Here is a 20847-nt window from a genome sequence, read left to right as displayed (position 1 = left end):
TCTGCATGGTGTCATAGTATTGCATTATAGGAAATCGTCAGTAAAGGTGAAAATAGACCAATGAGAACTATTTAAAATTAAAGTTTGAATCAACTTAGAATGTCATTTCAACATTCATGAATTTTAAAGATTAATTAATCAAATATCAATTATGATGATTAATATACAGTATATAATGTTCAGGACTAAATAACTTTTAACACCACAATTACACTTAGTTTTCTTTATTTACTCCATAGAACACAAAACATTTAACAGTCGGTACTTGAACAACATGAAAATAAAGGATCAATGATGTGTGGGTGTATAGCTCCTCATCAAAAGTCCACCAGACTTCTCTTGAGAGCTTCTTCCATTTCTGTTAAAGTGAGGAAATCGAAAAAGAAAGTTAGATAACAAGTAATTTCTATGTACAGCTCATATGTGTGTGCAGAAAACAGAGGATAAATAATAAAGCAACAACAGTAAAGTATATATAATTAGCAAGTAAGGGGGAAATGGTGACATTAAATTTTTTTATAAATACACAGAAAAGAAGTAGTTCATCCATGATATGTGAATCATGTGGTGAGAATATTTTACATATTGTTCCAGTTTTATTGCCTGAATCTTTCCTATATTAAAAAAAAACCCTTCATATTAATATAATAATTTGGTATGTAGCCTTGGTGAAAAATAGAAGTTCTCCTGTTTTCTAGTCTTTCTTCATCACACTTTCCACTTCGGCTTTAAAATTTTTCCCTTCCCGAACTTTCCACATTTGTATTATAACAACCTGGAAATGAAATGAACTTAACTGGCACAATATGTCAAAATACACTGCCTGGTCAAGGAATAAAAAAGGTTTCCATTTTAGATGGGCCAAATTACAGTACTTGGCTGCATCAAGCACCAAAAACAATTAAGGAGATTTGAAATTACTGTACTTAGGTTAAGAACTGTCCAACACATTATTAAAAAATGTAAGGACTGTGCTGAACCTCCAACTTCATGAAGGAAATGTGGGCAGAAAAAACATGAATGGCGATCACTTGAGCACCTATTAAAGATGCAAGGTAAAAATTTGCTTTGTTTAATAGTGAACATAAGCGCATTTCCACATGTACAATGTGACAAGAACTCTCAGGATTGAGAATAAACAGTAGTGTGGCCATAATAAGAAAACCACTTGATAGTAAGCAGATAGTGTGTGGTTTTGGGAGCATAAGGAATCATTTTCATACATGAATTTGCCACCAGACTGTGCACTGTAATCAAAGACAAAGTCATCAAATTTGTCTAATTGTTGTAGAAAACTTTTTTTGGGGGGGGCCAGGTAGCATGTGAGAAAAAGCCATTCTAAAAGTCAATTCTTGAGTTTAATTTTATCATCAGTATGATGTACACTTCTACTTCTTAACCAATCCAAGACTTAACAGAGCCCCAAACACCACCGTGTGTAAAAAAGGTCTAATATAGTGCTTCCTTATCACCCAGCTCGCCTTTTCCTTTTAACACCCCAGTGTGGGTTTACCAAGTTTTCAAGATTTTATAGTTATGCTGGTACCTCTTTTTAGACACACAAAGCTGGCAAAAATAAAAACATGATTAATGAACACAAGCTTCATCATCCACTTTTAGAAATAATGTGCACATTAAGGAAACGTTTTGGGGGTAAAAAAAAGAAGAAAAGAATACCTTGACCCACCCTGGTCAAATGATGTTGGCTTCTTCGCTTCTTCTGCACTTAAAGCCAAAGCCAGTTTAATCTCCTCATCAAAGTCATCTAAGGAAATAAAGTTTAACTTAAATATACAAATATAAATAAATGTATAAAATGTACACATGTGCAGACAAAAATAAAATAACTAGATTCTTGCAAATTCACCCTGGTTTGCTTTGGAGATGGTGCTTGAAGCAATGGCTGTCTTTACATCCTGAAACTCCTCAGCTAGAAATAGAAACAGGTCAGTGAGTACATTAATTCCCACTTTGTGGCATAACTGTAGATTAAAAAATAATAAGTTTCACTCTGGAAACAATTTAGAAATTCTCGTTTAACCCTCACCATTCTTTTCAGCAGAGATTTCCTCTGCATTCAGAATCTTCATGAATGGTTCGTCCACCTTGCTCGATCCACCACATCGAGAGGACACACATGGCTCCAGTAAGCAGTGATGAGCGTGGTAATGTGCATGGAAACTGGGCACGTCCTTGTGGCTCTTGGAACATGACTCACAGATGACGTCAAAGCTCCTGTCCTTGCCCAAAGCTTCATGCTTTAAGTGCATGTGTGTTTTCATTTCAGCGTAAGAGGATGTCTTTGCTGAGCACTGGTGACAGAAGTATCTGCATTTGCCTTCTATGGCCAGCTGCTTCATGCACCTTGTAAAGGTGGCCTTGGTTTCCCCTTTCTCTTTTTGAGAGCCCATGCATGGACAGAGTTGGGAAAGGCTTTTACTTGTTGTTGGTACCTCTTCAGAACTCTCTGGGACTGAGAGAGATCCATCCTCTTGTTTGTCCAAGCGGTAGTAATCCTTGCTGTGCAGGCTGGCGTAGTGATCAGTGAACTCCTGCTCGGAGTCATACATCATGCTGTCGCAGAGTCCGCAGAAGTAGCGAAGGAGCAGCTGATTATTGTGCTCGTTAGCACAGTGTCTGCGAAGGGTCGACTCTTTGAAGAACTTCTGTGGACAGTGGCCACAAGCGAACTTCTGGAAGCTGTGACTGGTCACATCGCTGCAATGCTTTAGCGCCACTGCTTCAGAGTCGAATATTTCCTCACACATTCGGCACAGCCACCGTTCTTTGCTTTGGATATCGTGTGGAGTGCAAACAGCTGGCCTATTGCCTGCTTTGGTGGACGATTTCTGAGGAGGACAAGACGAGATTTCCTCTTTCGATCTTTCTCGTTCTTCATAGAAGGTGTGCCCTTGATGGGAACCACCAACATGGGAGAGGATGTCCTCAATCCTTGGCATGTCTAATTTGCACAGCCTGCAGTGGTAGAGGAAGTTGGACAGATGAGCGCCGCCATGGAACCTGCTCATGTGCAGACGAGCGATGGACGGCTCGCCCATTAGCTTACCGCAGACGGCACATTTGTGAAAGATCTGGTTGGCTGCTAGAAGATGCTTGCTGGCTTGATCCTCCTCCAGGAAGTGCAGGCCACATTCACAGAACCAAGCGAGGTTCGAAGGTCCATCACATATCACTTGAGGACTTGAGTTAGAGAGTCTCTGCCGCTTGGCAGGAGACAAAATACAGTCATTTTCGTCTCTTTTATCTCTATGCGACGAAGATATGGTTGCACTGGCATGTTTGGAGGTGTGACTGGCGGTAGCCTTGAGACCATGTCGAATTTCACTGTAATTGCTGTAGACTAGAAGTGCTCGCTCCATGCTGTTAATCATCTCTACTTCATGCTGTGTTTGTTCTCTGTGTTCCTCTATCTGTCTTTGGCGTAAGAAGATTTTGAAGCAGGAAGTGCACTGGCTCAAAACTCTCAGCTGCTTCATGACATCAGCCACACTCTGATCGGCTTGTGCAATAGCACAGCCCTGTCTGCAGAGCACACTGGAAGTGGAGAAAGGGCACAATAGCACCTTATAATGTAATAATAAATGTGTAATATCATCTTAACTGTGGTTTCTTATTTATCCAAGGGAATTTTACACATGAAATGATAAGGGCCCATAGATGAGTGACAAATATTTAAATGAAGGTTAAGATGAAATTTCAAGCATGCACAAATTTTATACATTAAACCAACTTACTTGAAGTGAGCCTTGGCTTCCATGTGTGAATTAAGCACCTTTGAGCAAGCTGTACATCTGACTCTAAATGCAATATCTTTACATAAAGCAATTAGCCGGTTCTTTGCATATTGTGGAACTGGAATTGGCCCTGATGACTTCATCGCCGCTATGAAAAAAATGAACATAAACATGAGCTGTAAAGCATTTTTACCGCATGTGGGAAAAGCAAATAACTTGAAGTAGTTTGGAGTAAGGCATCGGGACTAACCGTGCAGAGAGCCAGACTGAGCGGAGTGGTTTTTGGCTTCCATGTGCTGGAGACACTCGTTTTTGAGGTTAAACAGGAGGAAACATATGGGGCAAGCGAAGCAAACAATCAACAGGCAGGTTTGAGAGCTGTCATGACCAGCTGCATTAGAAGAGGACAACTGAAACAGCAATCAAACACAACAGGTTCAATTCAGATGTTAAAGGATTTCAAATTAAACTAAAGGGAATGACTGACACTTTATTCATTATTTTTGAAAAAAAAAAAAAAATTCTGCAATCTGCTCCTTTTAATGATTTAGAAAGAAAAGACGCATCATCGATTTTATGAAACAAGGGCAGACCTCAGAGTCCAGATGCATTCTCCAGTGCTCTTTGGTGTCAAAATGACGCCCACAGGCCACACAGGCGTACACAGACGCGGGGCTTCCCTTAAGCGTGATAGTGGGATCACAGGGAGAGTGGTCAAATCTATAAAATCAACACAAATAAGATTAAACCACAACCACACCAAAGTACCTTTGTTCTACAAGATACCTATAAATGTCCACACAACATAAAGAAAATTTATATTTTACTTAAGGAAAGCAGCTTTAAGAGCCGACATAGCTTTCTAAGAAGCTTCATGTCTATTAGTTCATCTGTAATTTTTATTGAAATATGAAATAATTCAAACTAGTGTACTCCAATGTTAAAATGAGGAACTCCTTTGTAATATATCTACATGGTACCGGTCTGTAAACCCAAGTCATGGTAAGCAGATATACACAGGTGCACACAGGAGCAACCTAGTTCGAATAGATGTAAAACACTTACCTTTTAAGGTGACCCTCGAGCAAAGGGACATTGTCATATACGCGTCCACAGTTGATGACGGGGCAGGTTTGAGGGGAGGACCTTAACAAGGGATTGGGAGCAGATCTGCGCCTCCAGCCCATACCAGTATTAACGATACCAGGCTTTAGTCCTGAGGGGAAAAAGACATTCATGGAAATGTTCTGCTTTACATAAAAATGAAATATTAAACGAATTATATGAAGGGCGTTCAAGTCAAAAACGGGACTTTTGATAAAAATTTCTCAGGAATGAAGGTGTTAAATCTATTGACATTTGAAGAAGACTGCAAGCACAGTACAGTGCCATGAAACATGTACGTCTGTGAATGATAATTCCGGCTGAGGTGCCTCAGAGCCAACTGCAGTCGTTCCTGTGAACATTCAGAGAGTGGAACGCCTGATCCTTGAAAATCCTTGAAAACTATTTGCCACCTTGCAGAAGAGACGCATGTGTCTGTGGGAACTATACACACAATCATTCACGAACACCACTTGCACATTACAGGAAGTCACTAGAAGTTATTGGTACGGTTCCCTGTGCAGTACTGATCTCTCTCCAAGCCATTTCCACATGTTTGGCCCACTAGAGGAGTTCCTAGGAGGCCAGCGCTTCAGATGTGAAGCAGGCAGTCCAATTATGGCTCCGGCATACTGGGAGAACTTTTTCCACCATGATGTTATCCAAGCACTAGTGAAACACTGGGATAAGTACTTTAATGTAGCAGGTGCTTATATAGAGAAATAAGGTAGTTTTGTTCTTATAACTGTGTTCTGTTATTTTGCACAATCAAAAGTCCCGGTTCGACTTAAATGCCCCATGTACTAGGTCATATATACACACACACAAAACCTCTTCTCCACCAATTTACAATAAGCTATGTAAGGTGAGGTCAACCTGGCATTTTCAGCCAGATGTCCACGCAGCGTTTGGCATCACTGTTGTCCTCGTTGCTGCATTGAGTCACTGCCAACTCACGACGCCCGTGAGCTTGCTGCGAGATCATCTTCTCCTAAAGGGCAAATACAACCATGGCCCTTGCTATATGCCGAACACATGCATATTACATTTATCAGCAGTGTATAATATTCTTTAGTTCATCATCATTCCCAAATACAGACCTTAAACGCTTTGCACTTTTCTGCCCGCTCCTTCTTCTCCACGGCAACCTGGCGAGCCAGTCGATCCAAAGTTGAAGCTGCTTGGGCCTTCTGTCTGTTCACCTGTTCCTCAATCTGGCAATATCATTTTAAACAGGGGAAAAGTAAAGATAATTATTCTAATTGCACATACTTTGACACACCGTATAAAAATCAAGTAAGGGGTTCAAGTTAAATAATCTAGAGATTAGCGCGTAGGTGGAGAGAGAAATGTTTGTGTCCCAGAACGCTTATTCACAATGCTCATGCTGATATCCCTTTAAAACTATTCATACTGTTTTTGTCTTTCCTGTTCTACACTTGCATACTGTTATGATTTACAATAATTTTAGCCAGAGTCACCCAGAAGAGAATGGGTTCTCTTTTAATTCTCGTAGTCAGCTTCCTCTCGGGGCTTCTTCCTCATATTGTCTTAGAGGTTTATTTTGACACCGTCACCACTGGCTTATGTATTAGCGATCTAAATATACATCAACATCTGGATTTCCGTAAAGCATTTGTAGCTTTGTGACAGCGTCCATTGGTAAAAGTGCTACAAACATAAAACTGAATGAATGGTGTGGATCACTAACTACACACGTCTAATATTTTCGCCTTATAGTAGAACGGAAAAATAATTAGTAGAAATAGTTTAAAGGCTAAAGCTAAAAATAAACTGATTAGGTTTAATGTAATCAGTTATACTGTATTGTTATTTCAGGTTGAAACCCATTTACATATCTGTCTGCAACAAAGATGAACCTTATAATTTTTTATCCCTCATGCTGTGTTCTGGTCAAATCTGACCGATTTACATGTTTCCTCTCTAAAAAAAAGTGCAGTCAATTTTATTCATTTCTCATGAGGTTCGATGACTTTGTTCGCAAATGGCATTTGAACACACAAAATACATTTGAAACATTTTAATAAAAATTTGTGTGTGTTTTATGGAACTTTTATACATTCATGGTGTTCCTGGTCAAAAATGACCGGTCATTGAAGGGGAAAGACTACAATTAGTGTATAAAACAGAGTTCAAGCACATTTCCACAGTCCATTCCCACACCCAAACATGCCGGTGTCTTTAAGCTGACACACAAACATGCATGCGCCAAAACACACACACCGACACACCCACTGACACACTTCTTATGCCCCTTTTTTTCTACTATGGCAACCCACAGGGGAACCTATTGACAACATTATTTTTTACCACACCTGTATAAAAACAAAACTGCAACATTGTTTTAGTCATACAACTTTCTTGCAGGTGTAGTATATACAGCTTTTTGAGACCTTACTTACAGTTCAGTCTTTGGCAGCATGATATACTGCACGTGAAGCTGTGGAATTATATTTGACAACGACAGTGAGGAGGATTTAAAGGAGGAAGAGTCAGAGGGTGAGGATAACACACAGTATAACCCGAGAAGGGAAGACTCTGACACTGATGAGAAAGAAGACCCAGCTGAAGTTGTGGTTTCCTTTTGGTCAAAACATGGAATTAAACCCTAACCCGATATGCCATATCCCGGGTGGATAACATCAAGTCCTGTTTTCAAATTTTCCTCCATTGTAAATATTGTCATAAACCTGACAAAAGTCTACATATCTGCATCCAGTTTATAGGCTGCGTAAACTGGTCAGGCAATTTTTCACACCACAATGTATTTGCAGACCTTTTATATCTTGTCACGTATGATTCCCTTAGAAGACCACCAAACAAAAGAAGCCCGAAGTCAACAAGACACATGAGAAGTTTGGCAGAAGTGGGCGGAGCACCTGCCAATCATTTATAAACCAGATCCTGACATCACTGTTGATAAGCATCTCGTTGGTTTTAGCGTACGGTGCCCATTTAAGCAGTATATGCCAAACAAACCATCTAAGTATAGTATAAAGATATGAATAGCATGTGATGTAAAAACAAGTTATGCCTGAAACATGCAAGTGTACACAGGCAAACCAGCTGATGGTGAGAAAAACGGGGGAAGTTGGGTCCTAGAAATGACAGCAAGGCTACTTTAAAATTGTAAATATATTCTTCCAGTGAATGGGTCAAGCATTATATTTGTAATATAGTTAAGTTTTCCCTGTGTACATTTGGGCTTTTGTTTGCAATAAATAATCATATCGTCAGTTTTGACCAGGAACACTAAAGTTATTTTATACCACAGTTTAAAAGATAATAAAATAAGTTTCATCTTAGTATTTGTTTTAGCGAAAATATTATCTTTATGATATTATCTTTTAGTTTTTTACCTAAAAAACTAGTGGTACAGTATGAGTTCAGGTAAATTAGGCCTGCAGGACGTACACAGCAAATACAAGTTCTATTCATGTAACGTTCACAAGAGCTGTAGTTGATAAAGAGATCTAATACAACATTAGGTGATGGTATTTGTATAATTGTGGCTTGAAATGAAATAAAATGATATAATTGAAAGTTGTATTATTCATATAGATAATTCATATAGAAATGTTCTGAGACTGGTTTCGGTATAAAACAAAGATATAATTGAAAGTTGTATTATTCATATAGATCAACTTTAAAACTTATTACAGCAGAGTTTTTGGTTTAGCAATCACGTGTACTTAAACACCTTTAACAAAATACCACTTTAAAATCTGTGTGCGGATACTGTTTGTATTTTACCATCACTAATATTTATGTATTAGATGTATAATTTATTATTTGTTATATAATCTATCCAATCTATCTAATACATTATCTGTCCATATTTAATTGCTGAGCGTGTGTGAAGTTGTAATAAAACCTCTATCTTCTAGAGCAATAAATGTTTTATGTACGACACACACCGTACAAACTCCTGCATCATCGTCTCCATCACTCAGCAGGTCGATACACTCCAGGACAGGTCTAAGAGGACCCTCCTGAAAAGAGTAGAAGAAAGTTATGGGCCCATTTAACCATGAACATGACCAGATCAGACTTAAACATCTGAATGCTTTAAACCAAGTTAAAGACAAACTTAATGACGCACAGGACTGTGGGATATGTACTGTAGAACAATATAGTAAAAATTTATTTTTTTGAGTGACCTCAGTAGGCAGGGTTCAGTGACACTTCTGATTAGTCACATAAGCCAAAAGGTACATTCTGACAACAAACACCCAAGTTAGGGTGGGGGGGAGAAGGGTGATTACATGGAAAATAATCCAATTGACACTGTTCGAAATGATGGAGAATGTGTGTGACCATGCTGTTTTCTTCAAAAAGTTGTATTTAAGTTTTAGCAGAAATGAAAATGGAGCTGCATAATGGATTGAGTTTGAATTGAATGCTTTATGTCATTGTCCATCTGCATTGTGAATTCATCCTGCTGCTTCTCTTAGCAGTAACATCATTAATAAATACAAGTGAAGCAAAGTATCCATAAGCAGCCATACACACCCATGCCATGAAATCAAGCGGTACGCTTCAGATCATGAGCAGTTCCTTCAACTTCTAGATAAACTTATTATTCCATTATTCTTGGTTCAATCTGGAAGTTGCATCATGTCAATTTGACAACTTTTTTGTTACAGTAGGTAGATACATCTTTCCTACTACTCATACAAGTAGCTTCTTCAGTCTAAGAGTAAGTTGGTAAGTTTCTCATATTTGAGTCCTTCAAAATCCAAGGATCCTCCCCTGTCTGAAAAGGCTCGTTAGGTGAACAGTAAAGAAGGTGAGAGTAGGAGGGAGGGTCATTAGAGACCGTGGGGGGGGATGTGTTAGGAAGACAATAGAGAGAAATTGGAGAAAGTCGTTAAGGTGTAACGAGGGGAGCCCTTTGTACTATACAGGATTAGTATCATCTGTGGATCTTGTGTGATTTAGAAAATACAACACAGGTGGTGTCTACCTCTGTTGAAAGGATTTTTTACCTGCATATAGATGGCTTCTTTCACCCCTCTCTCAAATCATCTGTCCCCTCTATCAAAAATTCTTACATTTTCATCTTCAACCGTGTGTACCTAAGGTGACACTATACTCCTGATTTAGGCCCTGAGGTGTTGCTCCTTCTATTTTCCCATGCTGCCCATTTACAGTAGGTGGACAGGCGGTATGCGACTTTTACCGTTGCGGCGCACGGCAACTGCATTTGCGTTTGCTGGATTTTACCGCTGAGTGGCGCTATATATCTACAGACTGACTCCTCAGGCCTTAGTTCGTTCTCTCCAGGATTAATGAGTCCCAGCCCGGCTATAGTCGCATGTAGTTGCAGATAAAATCAAGTGAAACATTGTAATTAAACGAATTCATAATCACAGTATTAACATTACAGTACAAATTTATAATTACAATTATTTTAAAAATATTTTTAGCAACATAAACGTTACCACACTGAGCCTTTAGATTGTGTAATTAGAAAAGCTACACATGTAGGGTCTTGCGTCATCTTTTATTTTGTGTTCTTTAAATTTGTAGTAGATTTATTAACTGAAATAAATTAAACTAAACGCCCATAAAATTAAAACACTGTCAGATTAATGTGCAAAAACTATATAGTAAAACTATATAAGCTACATAGCCTTTATAAAACTCTAATTTTATTTAGGTGCGCTCACAATGACGAAAAAACTATGATCTTGTTAAATAAAGAAAGTAAACAAGGCGCGCTTGTTCTGTATTGTTTTCAGTGAACTTGAGCGCGTCAGAAAATGAGCCGAAACTCCGTGTATACTCGCCTCACAGACGTGAAAAATATATACTTATAGAAAGCGAAATATCTGCTTTTATATAAAATAATTTTTAAAAAAATTATTAGATTATGTAATTCGTATGAAAAGTGAATTGTAGGCGCGTCCACCTGTGCAGAGACGACGAGATGACATTATTACCATCAGCACAGCCGAAACCAAAGAAATCACTAATTTATTAATTAATTATTAAAATGATCAGAGTGAGTTTCAGTGCTGTTTTTCCCGAAGCATTCATAATCATTGCTCTACTTCTGCCGGTGCGCTCTGGAAAACTTTACGCGTGCTGATGCAGGATCACATAAACGTACATACATAAACGTACATACACACACAAATACACACACAAATACACACACAAATACACACACAAATACACACACACACATACACACACATACACACACATACACACACATACACACACATACACACACATACAGGTACGTCTGTATAAATAAATTGTTTAAATGTATGTATCTCATTGCTGTGCTGTTTGGGGAGGGACGTGCTAATGACGATTTGGTCTGCTGTGTGTGTGTGTGTGTGTGTGTGTGTGTGTGTGTGTGTCAACTTATCAATGAATTATTAAAATAGCCAGTCAGTTTCCTTGCTGTTTTCCCCAACGCATTCATAATAATTAGTCCAGTTCTGCCGGTGCGGTGTTTTTTTATCCCCTGCCCCCGTTAAAACGTTGTATTCGGACGCTCGCGCGGTCCACTACAAAGCAAACATATGTTAAGTTATAATAAAGTAGCTTACATTGGCATGCGTTTCGCACAGCTCCACAAAGACAGCGCTTATTTAACACGTATAAAGGTGTTTTTGTTGTATTTCTGGGAAAGAGAAATCTCCCATAAATCTCTCATATCGTCGTGAACGAGTGAAAGGGCGCACGCGCGCGCCGTGGGTTCACGCAAACATTATACATTCACTAAAAGGCTTATTCACAACCACATTTCAGCCATTCACACATGCATTATGCTATGTTGTTTGTACACTTTCACTTCTCTCCTTCTAATCTCCCCTTTGATCAAAGTGCTCCCGATATGAGCCGACAATAACAGCTTCGTGTAGATTTATGCCACGAGTTATTTTATCATACAAACATTACGTTGTGCTCGGACCAGTAAGCGTTCGTGGATTCCAAAATTGACATTTTTACCGTTTTTTTAATCACTGGAATGGAAGAGATAGAAAGTTTCCTTATCATAACACGCCTTGTATTGTTTTATATAGTTCCTTCAAATGTGTAAAGGTGAGAACAGCTGATTTACACCTAGGGAGGGTGATTTATTTGCATTTGAATGTGATACAAACAGAAGCTATATACAGTTCATTCTTTGTACAAATAAAATTGTTAGCTATTGACCTTTATTTGATAGTCTATTTTTTTTGTTACACAGGGCCGCAAAGACAGCACTTATTTAACACGTATAAATGTGTGTTTGTTGTATTTCTGGGAAAGAGAAATCTCATAAATCTCACACACACATCGATGCGTGTGTGTTTATGAGAAAGAGAGAGAAGTGTCGAGAGGTCTTACATACTCATGAAAAGTCATGGATTATTCAGTGAAACATACTGTAGGCTCTGCTGAAAAACGTTAGGCACATCAGTCACTTTACCCCAAATAAAAATCTAAGTGGCTCTGGATAAGAGCGTCTGCCAAATGCCTAAATGTAAATGTAAAAGGGGGTAAAATGAATAAACCGAGTTGCGTGTTTCTTAGCCCCACCACCGTGAACACAACGTATTCAGAGAGAAAGCGCCCCCGCGAGAGGTTGTGCTCAGACCACTGAGCTCCTGCAGATTCTAAAATTGACATTGTTACCGTTTTTTAATCGCTGGAATGGAAGAGATAGAAAGTTTCCTCATCATAACATGCCTTGTATTGTTTTTAATCACTCTATACACAACCCGTGATTTTTATGCTATTTTAGAGATGGGAAATACAAATGGAATATTTTTTTGTTTTTTATTTTTATTTTCTAGAAAATATTAACTTTTAATATTTTATTTTAAAATATATATATATATATATTGTGTATAGAGTGATTACAACCAATACAATTTATGTTATGATAAGGAAAATCTTCATTTTTCTATTTATTATAAAAAATTATTTGCATTTGGATGTTGCCTGCCATTGTAAAGCACACAAAGTAACACTAAAAGAACAACATACCAGGACAAATAGGAATAAGAGCCCCTGATTAAACGGCATGGATATTATTTAATATTACAACAAAATTCCTCCGCGCTCGGGAAAACATTATGCGTGCGAGAGGAGGAGATAAACAACAATAGCCTACGTTTAGAAAAGCAGTTTTATTTAGACTCTATAAAATAATCTGCATCTATTTTTAGGCGTCACAATGATGAAAAAACTTTATGATTTTGTAAATAATTAAAGCAAACGCTATTCTGTATTGTTTTCGGTGAACTTGAGCGTGTCAGAAAATGAACCGAAACTCCGTGTATACGTGCATTAATAAAACAGGGTGAATCTCCTTGCTGTTTTTCCCCCAACGCATTTTTTTTAACTTTATGCGTGCAGCTGAGCGCTGATTAGACTACGAAGTTAAAAACGTGGATCACGATATGTCACGGCGTGCGCCTATGATGGGCGTGCGCCTAAATATACTATCGCTCCCTGCTCACTCCGTAGGCTCCCTAGATAGGCGGCAGGTATGTAAAGGGACGGAGCCGCCTATTCGGGCCGGCTGGCGATAATTAATGTTAGGCTCCGCATTATAAAAGCAAGGCGCGGAGCTGAGTCCGGGAAGTACGTGATGCGGTGGAGCAGGACAGAGTGGCATGCGAGCAGGGCGATGTGACGCGGTCCAGGGACTTCAAACAGGACACTGGAAGTCCGCCCTTTGATCCTCACACTCTCGCGCTGCCTCCACGTGCTCCGTTCTGCCACTCTGCTCACCGTCACCTTTAACCAGCTGTGTGCCCGCATGCCAGCATGGCACAGCCCCCGGATCTGCACGTGCACTCCCACCCTTCCCCTTTCTTTCTGTCCTCTCTCCTTTAACCCTTTCCTTTCCTATTTTACCTAAATAAATGATCCCTTTTCCTTTAAGACCTCGCCTCGTGTCCGTGCTTCATGGTGCCGCCCGTGCAAATAGGCTCGAACCCGTTACAAATACCAAATCCCGAGCCCAAACCTCATTTAAATTAAATTAACAAATATTGTAAGTAAACAACAATAGCCCACGTTTAGAAATTCTTTCCGAGGCTGCGTTGGGCCGGTGTTATGCGCAGAGCGCCGGGAGATGTACTGAAGCTCAAATCTCCGAAAGCTACACCTGTGATACAATAACAGTAATATTTCAAACATTTTGCAGGCTGCCGTTTGGAGAAACCAGAGAATAAAGAATAAACCAGTTGTAGGCTCAAAATAACCCAACCAGGTGTTCATTTGTAAATGACTCACTACATCTGACCCAACATGAGCAACACAACAATGTGTTTAAAGTACCCGAAATAACCCAGAATTTTGACCCAGCATAAACCACCCAACGATGTGTTTACATAAACAACACAGCATTTATAGTGCGTCTTTTTTTAGTTATTGTAATGTTTTATGCTGAAAGTCTATTTTACCAGTTATTTCTATATTTAAAATTTGATGTATTTTTTTTTTATTTTGATAATAAAAAGATACAAACAGAGATAGGCTATATAACAGTTCATTCTTTGTACAAATAAAATGAGTGAGTACAAATAAAAAGCTAGTGAACTTGATCCTTTGTCAAAACAACATTTAACCAATGTTTTTTTTTTTTACTCATTATTATACAATAAATATCAATATCTCTGGTTCAGATTTTTCATTTTTGTTGTATAAAGTTCTCAGATATGGAAATTACAATCACTGTAGTATGTCTTCGATACAACATATTGTTAGGACTTTTTTATTGACTTAATTATATTTTAAACTACGTAGAGAGAAAAATGTCACTTTGCGCCACCTGGCGGTCATTTCACGAATGACTTTAAAATGCAACTGATTTATTTTGGCTGCTGCCGTTTCCCCACAGCGGTGAGCGCGACGGTAATGAGCATTCTGGTTGTCCACCTACTGTATCCACCACGAGGAAGACCAAGACCTTTTGGAAGACTCAAATATGAGGAAGTTATCATCTAGCAAATTATTTGTATAATTTTTTAGAATTATAAAGATTACAAGATGTGATCGTATCAGACGTTGACTGGTGATTCTAATCCCTATTGCTTATGCTACCTTTTTGAAAGGTTTGCTTTGAATCCTCAAGAGAGGAGGAACCAGACACCTGAGGAATCGGTAGAAACTGTCATTTTTGAGGAGCAGTCTCAGATACATTGCTCCTTTTTCTCTCAACTTATGCTATTTACATGTTCACACACTCATTGTCTATACCACTTTAATCAGTATACAGGGTCTCTGGACACCTGGAGCCTATCCCAGGATACTTTGGGCATAAGCCGGGGTACACGCTAGATGAAATTGCAATCTATCGCAGACACACACAACTAATCTACTTGTCTTTGGACCATGGAAGGCAACCAGAGTTCCCTGAGGAAAACCCACCAAGCATGGCGAGAATATGCAAATTTCATGCACACACGGAAGTGGGAATCTGCTTGTTCTCTAGTGGAGGTTGGTGTTCCACAGGGTTCAGTTTTAGGCCCACTGCTTTTTTCCCCTTTACATGTTTCCTCTGGACAACATAATCCGCAAGCATGGTATTAGTTTTCACTGTTATGCTGACGACACACAGTTACATGTCTCAGCAAAACCTAATGAGATAAACCAGCTTACTTAAAGGTCCTACACATCATATTTTTCATTAAGAGTAATATGATCTTTAGGGTCCTAATGAAAAGTTTGTATTATACGTTAATTAAAAATTCAAAAGGATTGTGTAAAAAAAACACTACTTTTACCTAGTAAAAACTAGCTCTGTTCTCAGCAACCTGTTTCAGTACATGCTAATTTAAATGCTCATGACCTCTGCTGAGCCAACTACAAAAACCGGAGAAACTTACAGAGAGAGATACGGACGCGATGTGTTTACTGATGTGTTTACATGACTTCTTAATCTTCGACAGACATCGTTATAAACCATCTAACGTTACAAAGGTAAGCATAATATAGTTTTCCGACTACGTACACAGTTTGCAACTAGACAATCACCTCAATGCATTGTTTATTATAAACGAGCGATTAGGGATTATATAGAGGCGGATGTACACAGAGAAGAAGCCATAACCATGTTCTATGAGAGTGTAAGTTAACTTACACTCCGCATTCATCGTGATTATCAGTAAAGGCGATCTGCAAAGAGTCATAGTAAAATAAATCACACTCACCGAGCCTGGTGAAGATGAAGCAGGAACACGAAGCGTTAGTACAGATCCATTTTTAGGAGCAGCTTCCTAGTAAAACCTGCTTTATATTGACCCGCGTTTATAAAGCAGTCTGGTGAAAAATGATTATCGCAAACATGAACGCATTTAGGTAAATCAGCGGGGACGTTAGCTTTAAAAACTAAATTCAGCCACTGCGTCCTCAGTGGCTCAGATACCTAACCCTAGGTAGGTACCCTAGGTCACTAACCCTAGATAGTGAATGACGACTGCTGTGTTCGCTATTACACCCAACAACTGTACACAACACTCATTTTGCTCCAGCGGCGAAAAACAATGGCCGACAGCTTCTTCTCACTCGGGGCGGGTCTTTGCTAAAACACCAGTGTCAATCAACTTGTGTAGGAGCGGCCTCTGTCGGTTTGGCGTCACATCGACAGGCATTTGTGATTGGCCTGATTTCAGAAGGGGGATGTTACTGTAATAAACGAAAAGAAAACCACTGGGCGACTCTTTATCATCGTAGAGTGGTTGTGTACGCACTCTCCTAACACACAGTTCAGTCCAAACAGCTTAAAATAGTGCATGTAGTGCTGTATGACCCCTTTAAGTTGAGCAATGTGTGCAGGACATAAGAAATTGGATGCTAATTAACTTCCTTCTGCTTGATCCAGATAAGACAGAAGTTCTAGTCATAGGACCGCATACAGCTAGAATTAAGATTCTAGATCACTCTGTAACTTTAGATGGCCTTTCTGTTGCATCAAGTGCAACAGTAAAAAACCTCGGTGTGTTTATAGATTTCAGCCTCTCATTTAAAGCTCATGTAGATAATATTACCAGGATAGCATTCCTTCACCTCAGAAATATTGGCAAGATAAAAAATATATTGTCGCTAAACGATGCAGAAAAACTAGTTCATGCTTTTATCACCTCTAGGTTGGACTATTGTAATGCCCTACTGTCTGGTTGTTCAACTAGGTGCATAAACAAGCTTCAGCTAGTCCAGAATGCAGCAGAGAGTTCTCACTAGAACCAGAACATACAAGCACATTACACCTATCTTATCTTAAGCATTAAATGGTCTCACACCGCAGTATCTGAGTGAACTGCTAGGGTCTTACGATCCGCCATGCCTACTTTGATCAAAGGATGCAGGCTGCTTATCAGTACCGCGTATTATGAAAACTACAGCTGGGGGCAGAGCTTTTTCTTACAAAGCCCCAAAATTATGAAATAGTCTTCCAAATAGTGTTCGGGACTCAGACACAGTCTCAGTGTTTAAGTCCAGGCTAAAAACCTATTTATTTAATCAAGCATTTTTATAAATAGATTTGCCTTGGGCAAAGGAGCAGATCTGGGGGACTCATGGACATAGAGTATTATGGTGAACTGGTATGTTTAGATGCTGTCCTCCCCACTCTCATTGATCACTCAGGTTTGCTGACGGTAAGGTGATTGGTTGCTTTACATCTCAGGAAGCCCTCATGTCTGTTTCTCCTTCTGGCTCTCCCTTTTAGTTATGCTGTCATAGTTAGTCCTGCCAGAGTCTCTGCTTGCACTCTACAGTAAATATACATTTACATTATATGACTGTGACCAGACCTAACTGTTATCTCTCCTCTTCTGCTCTCTCTCCCGCACTTTCTCTCCCTTCTCTTCCTTCTCTCCCCCTCTCTCTGTCGAGCTACACATGTCGTTCCTGAGCTGCCAGTGATCCAGACTCCCTCTCCCCTCCAGACCTGTCTGACCCAGCCCGGTGCCCCATGGTTCTCTCTACCTAGAAGACGGTCCTGGCCTCGACTGGTGTTGGCAGCGGTTTCTCTAAGAACTTAACTGTTCGATAGTTCAGGACTGGAACTTCATACAAGTCTACCTGAGTTTTCAATAACTAACTGGACTCCATATTAACATCAATTAACATCAACTGTTACGCTGAACTGCCTGCCAACTAACACACAGTATGAATGCAGATCAATTCCTTCTCTCTGTTTCTCCCAAATAAGGATGGGTTCCCGGTTGAGTCTGGTTCCTCTTAAGGTTTCTTCCTATTACCATCTCAGGGAGTATTTTCTTGCCACTGTCGCCCTCGGCTTGCTCACCAGGGACTATTTGACCATTTCGATTCATACATATTCAAATTCCATACAAACTTAAATAATTCTCTTGATTGTGTAAAGCTGCTTTGGGACAATACCAATTGTTAAAAGCGCTATACAAATAAAATTGCTGCGTCATTCAGATTTTACTGCAGTTTCATTTTGATTAAATGAAACATTATGTAGCATCATAGAAATGCTTGTGTGATAGAGGTGAGGATTTCATCAGTGTGTGTGTGTGTGTGTGTGAGTATCAGAATGTTATGTTACACTTGGGACAGGATTGCACTTACAGACACAAATTCCACATCATCTTCCTCTGCGTCTTCAGTGCCTGCATTAGTGGACATTGTCCTGTGTGTGTTTTAGTTCCTGAGTCTTAGATCTGTGAAAGGAGAGAAAAAAAAAACAATAACAGAAGCTTTTTTTTAGTGCCGTGGATAAATGTGTTACCCGTCAGACTGATTTGCATCTTTATAATAACTCATTATTTACAAGCAATGCAATTCATTCACATGCTAAACTCTGCTTAATGCTGATGCTCCCTGCCAAACGTCCCTCTTCACTCAAACAACATGAACTTGGCTAGTTCGCGAGCCAGCTAGCTTCCTTACCTCATGTCTGCACTCATATAAATATTATTATTATTGAAGTTATCATGAGGAAATGCTAAAAAAGAGAGTATCCTATGGTTTTTACGTTCGCATGACATATTAGTAAAATAACAACTACAAAAACTGCAAACAGACCGTAGACGAGGGAGATACAAACATACCCACTGTGATTTACAGCCCAAGTGGCTTTAGCGCGGAAAAAACACACATGCAGCGAATTTTCATAGTAAAAGTCAGTCTGCAGCGGAGGAACCTGGAAAACTGTTAGGTTAACGCAGCACTTAGCCATATTAGCACACTTAGTCAGCCATATTGAGAAGGGCGGAACTATCGTCTAAAGTAGCGAAATCAGGGAATAAAAGGTGGCCAAAAGTTACCGAAATTACAAGAAAGAATAGTGATAATCATTTAAATATAATAGTAAATTTAAGTGTACGTAATCTTAAGGCTTAAAACCTTAATATAGACTCTTGTTCTTAGTTTTGAGAGCCGCCATCTTGACGTGACGTCACAAATCTCCGACGACGATGATACGTTTATTTTTATTATTTAATTTATTATATAAATTCAATCTTTATAATTGCTAGTTTTTTATTCATAGATTTTTATTATACGTGTATAAACATCTTTATTGTACTAAAAATGACATTTATTGTGAGTTACATGGGATAGGTTTTCAGCGTCTACTTCTAGTTCCCCTTGACGGTGTTTTCTTTCTTTTTTTGGCACGATATTATTATTATTATTATTATTATTAATAATAATAATAATAATAACAATAATAATAATATTTTTTTATATATTTTATGTACTTCATAGTTTATCCTCCCAGACTATGTTGTATTGAATTGTTTTGTTGCTAATAATAATAATAATAATAAAGTTTATTTTATTAACGTCCAGGACATATAACCTATGGAGTACCAGTACTGTTTTAAAATTGATTTTTAAATGTGTGGCCTCGTGTTCTGCTGAAGGCACACACTGTTTTTTTTTTTTTATATGATGACTTTGTATCCATCCATCTAGATCTACATCTCCAGTGCAGGACCGTGGAGGCCAGTGGTGATTAACACTGTATTTATTCCCATTTTACGATTATATTTATTAATAATAATTCAAAATAAATGTTGTCATTTTCTTTTAATAACTTACCAATTATGTGACCTACTGGTTCAAACCCTATCCCAAAATGTATGACTGTGTCGTGTGTGTCGTCTTCTGTAACGTGTAATAGGATAAATTTTTCTTGGAAAACAAAACCCAAGATGTGAATAAAGGGAAAAGAAGACAAGATATACAGGGGGGAAAAACATTTCCTACTGTATTTTTTTGGAATGTGTAAGTTTACATTTTACTTATTAATAATCATAATAATAATTATTATTATTATAATAATTCTAAATTAATATTATACAATTATTTTAATAACTTCCTGGTCATGTGGCCTATTGGTTTAAAATCAAATTTTTTAAATTGTGTGTCTACATGTTTTGCAGAGGGCGCACCCCTTTTATTGAATAGTATAACTTTCTTCATATTTAGTAATATTTTTTATATAATTAATATGTTTTTATTGTAGTATCTGCCAGGTCATGTGACCTATTGGTTAAAAACACTGTCTGTTTAAAATGTGTAGTAGGCACATGTCCTGCAGAGGGCGCACCCCCTTTTAGCGTATATTATGGATTTTTATATGTATTTAAACAATTAACATTTTTAGATAGTTTCCATGTAGTGTGCCCTATTGTGGTGTACCCACATGTCTTACAAAGTGCTCATCCTTTTATGATTAATTTTTTTTAATTAAGTCATCAATTTAGTTAGTTAGTTATTTTCTTTATGTATTTTATTTCTAATAATAGAAAGTTATAAAAGAGTACGAATTAAACAATATCACCAAGTCAAACATTATAAAGAAATCAACAGCTATTGCAGGTCACTCCCTGATTCTGTGTAAAAGGTTAATTTGCACAGAATCTGGGAGTAACCTGGATTTTGCTCTAAATATTATTAGATTTTTTTTAAATACACTAATGTGTGATTGATGAAAAATTAGTATGGTCAGTAACCAGCCTCATTTATAGCA

General features: G+C 38.4%; 1 protein-coding gene across 6 annotated transcripts; it reads right to left on the bottom strand.

Moving 5' to 3' along the window:
• Nucleotides 1-208: 208 nt before the first annotated feature.
• Nucleotides 209-19054, bottom strand: znf451 (zinc finger protein 451). 6 transcript variants are annotated; one of them, XM_053502768.1, is made up of 14 exons: nucleotides 18920-19054; nucleotides 18438-18529; nucleotides 8798-8872; nucleotides 5960-6073; nucleotides 5736-5850; nucleotides 4821-4971; nucleotides 4349-4475; nucleotides 4006-4165; nucleotides 3756-3903; nucleotides 2048-3555; nucleotides 1868-1930; nucleotides 1678-1765; nucleotides 1547-1566; nucleotides 209-358 (listed from the first exon to the last, which is right to left on the bottom strand). In XM_053502768.1, the coding sequence occupies exons 2-14, from the start codon at nucleotides 18492-18494 to the stop codon at nucleotides 318-320; spliced, it is 2667 nt and encodes an 888-aa protein (XP_053358743.1). In that variant the 5' UTR covers nucleotides 18495-18529; nucleotides 18920-19054; the 3' UTR covers nucleotides 209-317. The 6 variants fall into 6 exon arrangements, with proteins under 6 accessions (XP_053358743.1, XP_053358745.1, XP_053358741.1 ...); XM_053502770.1 differs by having other exon boundaries at nucleotides 1688-1765; XM_053502766.1 differs by lacking the exon at nucleotides 1547-1566.
• Nucleotides 19055-20847: the final 1793 nt, after the last annotated feature.

The sequence above is a fragment of the Clarias gariepinus genome, chromosome 8, assembly GCF_024256425.1.
Source record: "Clarias gariepinus isolate MV-2021 ecotype Netherlands chromosome 8, CGAR_prim_01v2, whole genome shotgun sequence".
Taxonomy (NCBI): Eukaryota; Metazoa; Chordata; class Actinopteri; order Siluriformes; family Clariidae; genus Clarias; species Clarias gariepinus.
The sequence above is the reverse complement of the archived record's forward strand: the minus strand, read 5'-3'. Positions and strand labels throughout refer to the sequence as shown.

What these genes read in the sequence shown, in the direction of transcription:
- znf451 (XM_053502766.1), bottom strand. Translation starts at nt 18,494, where the DNA reads ATGTCCACTAATGCAGGCACTGAAGACGCAGAGGAAGATGATGTGGAA. An exon ending in GAATGCATCTGGACTCTGAG is followed by an intron (nt 4,166 to 4,348) that starts GTCTGCCCTTGT and finishes TTGCTGTTTCAG; the next exon opens with TTGTCCTCTTCTAATGCAGC. An exon ending in AATCTCTGCTGAAAAGAATG is followed by an intron (nt 1,931 to 2,047) that starts GTGAGGGTTAAA and finishes TTCTATTTCTAG; the next exon opens with CTGAGGAGTTTCAGGATGTA.